This window comes from Anopheles nili, chromosome 3 (genome assembly GCF_943737925.1).
Source record: "Anopheles nili chromosome 3, idAnoNiliSN_F5_01, whole genome shotgun sequence".
NCBI lineage: Eukaryota > Metazoa > Arthropoda > Insecta > Diptera > Culicidae > Anopheles > Anopheles nili.
The window spans coordinates 37,433,391-37,444,657 of record NC_071292.1 but is presented as its reverse complement, the minus strand read 5'-3'; the positions used below and the strand labels follow the sequence as shown (position 1 = coordinate 37,444,657).

Below are 11,267 nucleotides of genomic sequence, written 5' to 3'. Positions count from 1 at the left end.
GGGTGAATAATAAAGAATTATTTAAGATGAACAAATCAAAGAGCGGATCATATAGTCGACATACCTGATGTTGCTCTTCAAGTGTTTTCATCTTAGCAGCCATTGCCATGATCTCCTGGTCCCGTCGAGTGATCTCCAGTCGAAATTCATCCAGCTACAATTAAATTGCATAAAATGGAAAAGTTAGTATTGATTGTTCTGTTTCATCTGCTGTTCTCATTTGGATTATTCAACGATACAAGGATATAATTGAGAGACATTTTAGCTCGAAGGGGAAAGTGTTGTAAATTTGCCGTTAAGCTAGCATTGCCGTTAAGGATCTTACAGTCACTGGAGTTCGCAAAAATTACACGCAACTTTTAGGAGCCCTGTTAATGTGCTCTTGTTTTGTTATATACATAAACGGTAAGTGGTTTAGTCAATTTTAGTTTTATTAATTGATCGTACTGGATTCGAGAACAACAACATAAACTACACAAACAAACCGAAGTGATCGAGTAAACAAGCATAAGAAAAGCATTGTTCAATAGTATGTTGTTAGCTGGTTGGGTTTAAATTTTTGTGGTAAAATATTTGAAAGCACTGCTGTGGTCATATTTTGCTGCTTCACATAACGTCCGACACATGTGTTCACTATTGTTTAGCAAGGTTCTGCTTGTTAACTGTTTTTACGACTAAAATGTTTGGTTTACTTTTAACGTACATTTGTTGGTTTTATTGTAAAACAAATGGTAATAACAAGCTATTGTTGAACTTGTTGCTATAGAAAATGATATTGTTTCTATATTAAGAGTGTTGTCGCTATTTTCACAGGAACGAACAACAGTGTAAGCTCTGATTTTGCTACTGAAAGGCGATTGCCCAAATATCATAATGCTTTGTCTTGTTCGGTGTTGTTCGTAAAATAATGCTCTTATTTCATAGCATTGAAAGACTTGTATCTGGTTTGTGTCTAAAAATTGACAATGAATACACAACGTTCGACATAGCACCGAACTCAACGTCGACGGATATAATATAGTACTTACTATATAATGGACTAACAGTAGCATGGTAGAAATAAAATGATTTAAAATGCTTATAATTTATTTTTAAATTTTCCTTGGTAATATTCTACTAGGCATACCTAATCCTTTCAACTGCAATATTCAATACTCTATTTGTAATATTCTCGTTTCACATCTTTTTTAAATACTCGTTGTAAATTGAATTATTTTCATTTTAAAGTGAAATGTTATCTCGTTTAACAAAATTTCGTTTGTTTACATCATATACATCATGAAAACATGGCTTCTAGTTCTTATGAGAATCTAAGTCTCCTCATATTGAAATTGAGGACACTGTATATAATTGACATGGATAGCTTTAAATTGCATTTAATTTATATTTCATTCGAGCAAACTCTTATCCATCTCCATCTTACTACTGATTGATTTTTAATGCCTATATTGCACGCTATAAATAACATGTTTAACTCCCTAATATTTATATATTTAAGTTGTATTACTATGTAAGTTTACTTTTATTGCTTTTTTTAATTTAATGAATAAGTAATGCAAAAAATATAATTATCTTGCCTGCAGATTTGTGGCATAACTTGCTGTAGTATAACTTATTTTACCATACATTTATATTTGTTGTAATACATTACATACTAGCTAATAATGTGTTTGTCATAAAATAACAATTTTAAACCCATTGTATTTTAAATAAAAAAAAAATTCAAGATTCATTTTTACTGCATAACATAAAAAATATAAATTCATTTCATAATAGAAATATCTAAATTAATATATACATAACTCATAAATAAAACTTTACTCAGCAATTAAAACATAATCGCATCTCTGTTCTTTGAACACCCCATACATCCTTAATGGGCTTCACTATAGCCAAAACATAGGAAACATTCGTCAATTCAATGAAACTCATGTACTGTGCAACGGTAAAACACTCTATTTTAAATAAAGTCAAAATTTTTATTTCTAATTTTAAATATCTAGAAACATTCCGCGCTGTATGAAAGCTACTTTTTTTGCAAATGTAATTGCAATATGTTTTTAATTGCCCAAATTGAGCTATGATTGTGTGGCATGCATGGGTGAAAAAAACATGATTGTGTATTTGGATGTTTTATGATGATATTGATGTTTAATAATTGGTGTTTTGAATGCCTAGGCCATATCCATCACAACAAATGTTCTTATTTTAGAAAAAAAAATTTCATTAAAACATGTTGGCATACTATGTTTGAGAAAATTTTTAACCGGGTTGGCATTTAGAGTTGCTCTTAAAACTTATGGTTTATGTTTCTATCCTAATGTAACTGTTCCATCTAGCACAAAAACAATTATTTTCGTTTTCGTAGCGCACAAATGATTTTGTGTTTCGTACAAAACAAGGAACAAAAGTTTGGCAAACTGCAATATTTCATTTATATGCTTTTTCATTCTACATCAATAGCAAGTTTAGCAGGCAGTTTGGCAGTCTTGGGATGCAATTTCTTTTCTGGTTCAATACCAGTATTATTTTTAAGTTATATCTATTTTGCCTATGTACGATTGACCTATATCGATATTAAGTGTATAAATACATACTTGTTTATGATAGGTAATTATGGCGGCTTCAACGTAACAAAAACAAAAATTAGTAAAAAGCAAAGCAGTGCAAGTATAAAATCTACACTTTAAGAGGATGTGTTTGCATGCACGTTCTTTCTACACTGTAAAGGAGTGTGTAAGCACTCAATGAAACTGTAATATGAACACAATAAAAACCCTTGTTGTTATCAACAGTAAAATATTGCATATAGTATTTGTAAGACTATTTTGCAATAAGTTTTTTATAAAACTTTCATACATATTAGTTAACCGCATCAATATTTCACTTTCAAAATCGAAATGAGGACTCTGACGGAATACATAGTGATAAAAGCGCATGGATTTTCACATGACCTTACACTTAAGAATCAATTGATAAGGTGTCGACATCGAACTTAAAACTTACTTGGCGCTTCATATCGCTGGCTCTACTGTATTCTAAGTCTAACTTGGAAAATGGAGCCTGATATGCAGAGGAATACTTGAATAAGGCGCCATTGCCAACAGTATCTTGCATCGAATGTAAATAGTGAGGATCAAAAGACGACGGGTAGCGTAATGTCGATACCACTGGCTGGTGGACGTCGTAATGACAAGCGGAAGTAGTAGATGATGGAAGATTGGTCAATGAACGAGTAATAGCTGGATTGGACGCATAATTATGCTGCGTCAAAATGTTTCTCGTCTGAGAGAGCATACTGTGAGGCTGCGAGAACAATGAAGTAGCGTTTGTGGCGGCATTAAGTGTATTGTTGCTGTAAATCGGTTTTGAGAGTAAATACTCAGAAGATGGTCTGTAGCTGACGCTACTAAATGGGTGTTGCTGAAGCTGTTGTGGTTGTTGTTGTTGCTGTTGCGGAGCCAGCATAATGTTTTGTTGACTTAGCTGAGGCAGATGATGCTGCAGATAGTGATGATAGTACGATAGATTGGAATTATTGCTAAGTGCATTGGGCAGATGCGATATGCTAGAGGTGTTCGGATAAGAACAAAGAAAGCCTGTGGTTGCCGCCGCCGAAGCAGCTGCCGAAGTGGCCATCCGCTCCAGAGGGATCGATGGCGACGGATCGAGGGTTCCACCAACGGTAGCAGAGGAAGCTGTTGATGCTGACGCCTGCGACGGCTGCGGAAAGAGAGTCGTCCCATGGGTCATGGGCAGATTGGCACCACTACCGCTCGAAGCCGTCGCGCCGAGTGCGCGCATGTTCAATATATTAGAGGACCGGGATAACGATTTGGTGGTTTCATTTAGCAAGTTGGTCAGAGTGGCCGACTGCGTATAAAGGTTGGCCGCATTCTCGGATAGATTGCAGTAATCGATCATGGAGGACAACGGCACACTGCCACTAATGCTGTAGCGGCGAGCCGGCAATCGCCCAGAGCGCGCGTCCAACAGCTTGGATGCCGGGGTGATGTTGTGGTAGTTTGAGTTATATACTGATGATGACTGGGCCGGATAAAAACTGCTACGCATTAAATCAGGTGTGGTAGTTGTGCAGTTGCCGTAATCAAACATCTGAAATTGGCCATTTGAGAAAGAGAGGAGAGAGAAGACAACACTGGATGTTTGTTTGCTTTGGTAAAACGATGGTTTTGGCATTTGTTTGGCATTGGTTTTGTTGATTAATTTTGATTTTGTTTTAGTTGTGTTTGGGCCCAGCAATTCACGTTTGGTTTGACCGTTACTGCAGCTACAAATATTATTCAGATTCGCGCAAAAATATGCAGGTTTAAAATACAGCTAAATGCACGATGCTGGGAGAGAATTTTTTCTCCAATGAGTGTAATGGTTACACGATGTAATGATAAATATGTTCTATAACGCAACGAAAATGATAATAACCGAATGATTCCTTTGGTTGGCTATATATATATATATATATATATATATATATATATATATATAAATATATATATATATATATATATATATATATATATATATATATATATATATATATATATATATATATATATATATATACATATATATATATATATATATATATATATATATATATATATATATATATATATATATATATATATATATATACATATATATATATATAAATATGTTATACAAGTGTTTGCTTTTCTTCTTTTCGTTACCTCCACTAGAACATGAAGCATGGTTAGATTAATCAAAACAAATCAAAAGCATTCTAAAATGATTTAACATGTATATATATATATATATATATATATATATATATATATATATATATATATATATATCTATATATATATATGTATATATATATATATATTTATATATATATATATATATATATATATATATATATATATATATATATATATATGTATATATATATATGTATATAAATATATATATATTTATATATATATATATATATATATATATATATATATATATATATATATATATATATATATATATATATATATATATATATATATATATATATATATTATATATATATATATATATATATATATATATATATATATATATATATATATATGTATGTATATACACATATATATATACATATATATTTATATAAATATATATATATACATATATATATATATATATATATATATATATATATATATATATATATATATATATATATATATATATATATATATTTATATATATATATATATATATATATATAAATATATATATATATATATATATATATATATATATATATATATATATATATATATATATATATATATATATATATATATATATATATATATATATATATATATATATATATATATATATATATATATATATATATATATATTTACATATATATATATATATATACATATGTATATGCCTGGTAATGTAGAAAAAACCAAATTTTCCTAACTCACTATTCTCTGGTTAATTGCGTTACGAATGGAACATTATGTCATATTATGGTATTATTCAATACAAAGGTTTTATTTGAAAAGTTGTTCAGATTGTAAAACTACATCAATGCAGATAAGTGGTTCGATATTACATTTTGACCTTTAAAGACAATGCATTGATAGATGATGTACTATTTTTATGCTAACCTGTTGACTATTGATTTTTTGAATCAACTCCATTTATAAATAATTGATTTGCTTCTTAAAATTGTCTGCATAATAACGGTAATAACTGTTATAAAAATATAATCTTGATAAACATTAAAAATTATAATAATAGTAATATCAATTATAATAAGTGAGCTTTACTTGGTTTAACATTTTTAACCATAATCATCATAAAGTATCGTTCAGTCCCTTCGCATTGACGAAAGAATTAATTTTATATGATCATCGTCATCATCCGCTAACATTTTTGCATATTGACTTGTACCGACATGCATATTGAATAGATTAGAAAGCCCTTCAAAGCATCGTATAATATTGAATACCTTTGATGTAGATATATGTTCAATTAAATAGAAACCACGCTAAAATTTCCGTCATCTTGGTAGTTTGTTATTTATTATTTTCGATAGTTTCTAGCTCAATGCTTTCAGATATGTTTATGCTCATGTTGTTGAATCGAATACCATTACTTATTCTGCATATTATTGTAAATTATTGCTACATTTAACTTTGATTATCAGACGTTTCATTGAAACAGCAGAGCCAGCGAACGACAGCATACGATCATAAAATGAACAACCCTCACATTGATGCACACATACACCCACATACACCCACATTATTTGCACCGGTGTTATACAGACGAATATCCAGTGGAACACAATCGTGCTTTATAGACATAAACTCTTTCTCGCGTGTACTCTTTTTAAGCGAAACGTGTAAGTTAAAAAGTGCAAATGAAGGTGAGAAGTGAAATGAATGAATATTAAACACAAGTTTACAACACATTGTTAATTTTTACAATAATGAAATTGAACAATCTGGAAATATTACCGAGGTGGATTTGAATTGTTTTACCTAATCTAGATCTGACGCAGATATCAAAATTAAATATCATTTGAATCAAATAGCATCATTTGTTTTATCTCAAAATAGACGCATAAGGTCGATTACACTCCGTAATTTAGTATGTAATTTAGCAAATCAAATAAAAGAAGAACAAGAAAACAAGAAATTTATTGAAGTAGAGAGCAATGAATAAATGAAAGAGATAAATAATTATGGCTGTGTGTAAAAGATGTGAGCTATATGAAATCGATAAAAAACATGTAAATCAGTGCTCACTAAAAGAATAACACTGTTTGAAAAGCTTGTGAGCAAAATTGATTTAAAAATGTATGAAAGTATGAACGATCATATGAGAAGCGATCACGTGAGAAACTCGAATAAGCGTGAAAGAATATAATGGTAAAATTGGACAAATGAACAAATAAAAGAAAGAAAGAGAGTAAGATAGACAGACAACAAGAGAGTAAGAGAGAAAGAGAAAGTTTAAAACAAATAGTTTTCCCACGTGTGTGGGTGTATGACCGCTAGCGTACTGGCTAATGCGCATGGTTGTTATAATAAATAAATCATCATAATTCTTTCGCCAAACAACGAGTGAAAAAGTGCTAGATGCTTGATGCATTTGATAAAAAAGGATTAAAATATGCAGTTGCTAAAACAAATAAGACAACTTTGTAATACATGTAATAGATAGATCTACAAGCTGAAGAACAAAATTATTTTAAAAATTTACAAAACTCAGCAAAGAACAAACGAATGACAAGAGAGAGGTGTGTTTGATTGAAAGCATGCAAACTTATTTTCTTATTTTTCAGCTATAAGTAATGATTGCTGATGATATAACATTCTCTGCCAACGTCTCAACATTTTTTTTTAGACAAACAATATTGGCTATGTTATGGAACATGTGTCCTGCACTTTTGGCGAACATTTAAATTGCAGTTGTTATCGATATCAGTGGCACAATATGGTTAAACTTACTTGTTTCTGAGCAAGCGCTTGCATTTGTTGGAACATCTGCCGTTCTTCTTCTTTACCTGAAAAAGTGTAACCGAAAGTAATCTGTATTAGTTGGAAGAACTTTTACCAGAATTTCATAACTGAGACAATTATTGAATGATTTGAATATGAGAAACCGTAAAGTTAATTGCAAATTTCGATGTACTTCATACGCACCCATTCCTTTACTTTGAAGCATTTCTAATAGTTTTTTTATGCTTTCGTCCCTTGCTTGAAGTGTTTGCTTTTGTGTTTCTATTCTCAGCTCCAGCTCCTGAAGACAATATAAAGATTGAGATAAATCATATTAATCTCTTGTAGTACACATTGATTAAAGATTGATAATACATATATGTATATATATATATATATATATATATATATATATATATATATATATATATATATATATATATATATATGTGTATATATATATATATCTATATATATATATATATATATATATATATATATATATATATATATATATATATATACACATATATATATATATATATATATATATATATATATATATATATATATATATATATATATATATATATATATATATATATATATATATATATATATATATATATATATATATATATATATATGAGGCCGACCAATGCCACCTCAATACGCAAATCATGGTCGCAAATTAAACATAACGAATGATACGACTGAACATCGCTAGATAGACGTGTCTTTACAATTTAAAGAGTTCGAATATTTGAGTTCCTCATTCGTTATTCTTCTCTGTACTAAAAATGGCCAAATTTCAGCTAATCCGATTAAGAGCAAAGAAGGTTACTACACAACACCCTTCTTTGATTCTTGTTGTAACACATATGATTTATGATTTAACTGAGATTGGAAACTTATGCTTCTTCTTACTCAGTTACAATACGATTTGTCCAGCTTTTTTTAAGTTTATATAAATACCAGTTGCTCCAAATTAAGATTCATCATTCATTCATTTGTAGTAAAGGGAGACTGAAAGCGGGAGATATGACTGGTGAATGAAATCGGATTTTATTTTCTGAATACTGAAAAACATTGATAAAAAATGAATGACAACCGATTTTGTTGAAATTTGTGCATAGAGCAGTTCCCATTCATGTTCCATTCAGAAACATGGAAAATTGTTCAAAAAACTTGTTGTATTTTTGTCGAATTTTCTTAAATTTTGACGCGTAGGTATAAGACTACGTAAAGAGTAGCAAAGTTTCCGTATCCTGGAAGGGAAGAGAGGGGCTATAGAAAATCTCTCATACAACCCACTTCCCATTCTTATCACTTAACTCATTTCAACCCACTGAAATATTCAAAAATCGCTCAAAATACAAATAATCAACAAGGTTAATCATTAGTTCTATTAAACATCTGATACAAACATTTTAATCATTTATTGGAGAGAGTACCTATCTTCATGTATGTTTTAATTTAAATGTCAAATATATTTTTCCACATACAAATGATAATATGGATAAAGTAGACATATATGGACATATATGGAGAATAGTAGACATATTAATGTTTACAGTAAAGTGTTTAAAAACATGCCAATCAGTAATACGAAAAAAAATAAGAAAATTTATAAATGTTTTTTTTTTGGTTTGTTGCATTTCAAATACATGATTCCTTAATGGACGAAAAAGTACTTTAAAAAACGATCGTAGAGATTGGGTAAATCAGTCAGCTATCAAAAATGTAACACTGCCCAAGGATACCATATCATAACTTACCTTAATAGTGTCTCGCAGTATCGAAATTTCTCTCTGCAGGTGTTCATTTTCAGCATACAGTGCTTCCATTTGCTGCTGCATTTCGATATTAGGTGCCCTCATCCGCAATCTTAGTTCCTCCTCAAGTTGTCGGACTAGCATCGCTTGTTTCTACAAATCATACAAAACGAATTTTAAACTTGTACCTACATAAGAATTATTCACACGAGATTTACCTGATTTTCACTATTTAACAATTTTAGTTGATCATTGATTAAACTGTATTTCGCACTTTCTTCTTTACGAAGTGCTCGTTCTTTTTTCAACTCGGGTGACCAAAATGTTTTGATACTGTGCATTGAGCTCCCAAGCTTTTGATTGGTTAGCTCGAGTTCTTTTTTTAGATTACCAAGCTCACGCTGTAGTTCTCCATTTTGTACTTGCAAATCTCCTAAGTATCCGCGTTCCGGCAATGCTATGAAGTCAAATATGGAAGTGTTAATAAGAAAGTATAAAAAATTTTTAATGTGGAAATAGCCCATTAATTAGAATACAGAAAAGTAAGGCAAAGCTTGTAAGGCAAAGCAGGATTTCTTTATGCTTTATCTTTATCTTATAATTATCTTGATATAGTATAAAAAGTGTAAAGTTGAAATAAACTTATCTTATAGCAAGGACTTATTATTGGCAAATATTTGTAGAATAGAATCAGGATTGATAAAAACTATTTTTTATACCATTCTATTGTGATCAAACGTTGTACAATCTTTCACTGAGTATATTATCTACCATTGACGACATATGATGGAAAAAGGTTTTTGGTACGTGTACTGCTAATAAACGTGATCCTTCAAATTGTTAACAGGAATAAAATAATTCTAACCTTGCCTTGGTGGTCGTCCGTATAATTCTTCTTCTAGATATAATCCTCTTTCTAATGATCGATCACGGGATCGATCACGTGGTTCCCGGATTGGTATAAATTCACGGTCATGTGGATCCACCAAACCTCTGTCGAGCGATTGATATCGTGTTCCTGCATGAGGTGATAAATTTATATAAATTATGAATAAAAATTTGAAAACATAGCAATAAAGTAAAGCTTGCAAAACAACCGGAAGACTTAAACTAAAGATAAAGAGCAATTAAAAGGTACTAAAAACTCACTTAGCTGCTCACGCGGGTACTCTAACGAGTGCGTTGGTGCACGAGTCGCACTCCTACTGCGATGATGACCACCAGCAGGACTAATGGGCTCGTCCATGTCCCGATAATATGGACTCCCCATGGCTGTAAATGAATTATGATGTGGATAAGACTTCCAATCGTAGTTCAACGGAGAGTTAGTTCCTGAGCGTGATTGGTGTACTTTGGGCCCTATAAAACGGGGAAAAGGTGTTGCGTATGAGCTAAAAATGATGTTTCTACCAAAAGCCAAAAACTCATGAAAAATGAGAAAATATTGAAGGGCTACATGCTTGGTTTAAATTTCTCATGGTAGCTAAAATATGGTTTTTATTAAACATCAGCTTCGAATTATATTTGTCATAGTTGTAAGTTGGACATTGTTGTCACTTTTTGTATGTTCACACAGAAAGTGATAAAAGTATAGTTCTTATGAAATTTTTAAACAAATACGACAATTAGGCGTAGAACATTTGGTTTTGTAAAATATCTAAAAAACATTTTCTTGTAGAAATAGAAAATTAGTGCCATAGAGAAAGGTATTAAAGGAGACAATTTTGTATTTTTCGTAACACTTATATAAATGCATCATGGAAACGGCTTAATCAATATTGGAGATGCATACAAATAATTACTTGGAAGATATACTTTGTACAATAAATAGTGCAAAACTATACGGGAATTTGATGATTGGAATAGTTGGAGAGCATATTTATAATTAAAAAAAAGTATATCTCGCCTGTTAAATACTTTTTTCCTAAAACTTCATCCGTAGTATTTTTTACAAATGATACGTTTAACAAAAATCAAGTTTTTG

General features: G+C 30.4%; 1 protein-coding gene across 1 annotated transcript in view; it reads right to left on the bottom strand.

Moving 5' to 3' along the window:
* Positions 1-10,553, bottom strand: part of LOC128724186 (ERC protein 2-like) — a 60,804-nt gene extending 50,251 nt beyond the window's left edge. The window contains exons 1-7 of the mRNA XM_053817952.1: positions 10,445-10,553; positions 10,149-10,301; positions 9,502-9,740; positions 9,287-9,436; positions 7,713-7,809; positions 7,518-7,573; positions 65-154 (exon numbers count right to left, since the gene is read on the bottom strand). Coding sequence (XP_053673927.1) covers positions 65-154; positions 7,518-7,573; positions 7,713-7,809; positions 9,287-9,436; positions 9,502-9,740; positions 10,149-10,301; positions 10,445-10,553 — 894 coding nt within the window. The remainder of the gene's footprint in view (positions 1-64; positions 155-7,517; positions 7,574-7,712; positions 7,810-9,286; positions 9,437-9,501; positions 9,741-10,148; positions 10,302-10,444) is intronic.
* Positions 10,554-11,267: the final 714 nt, after the last annotated feature.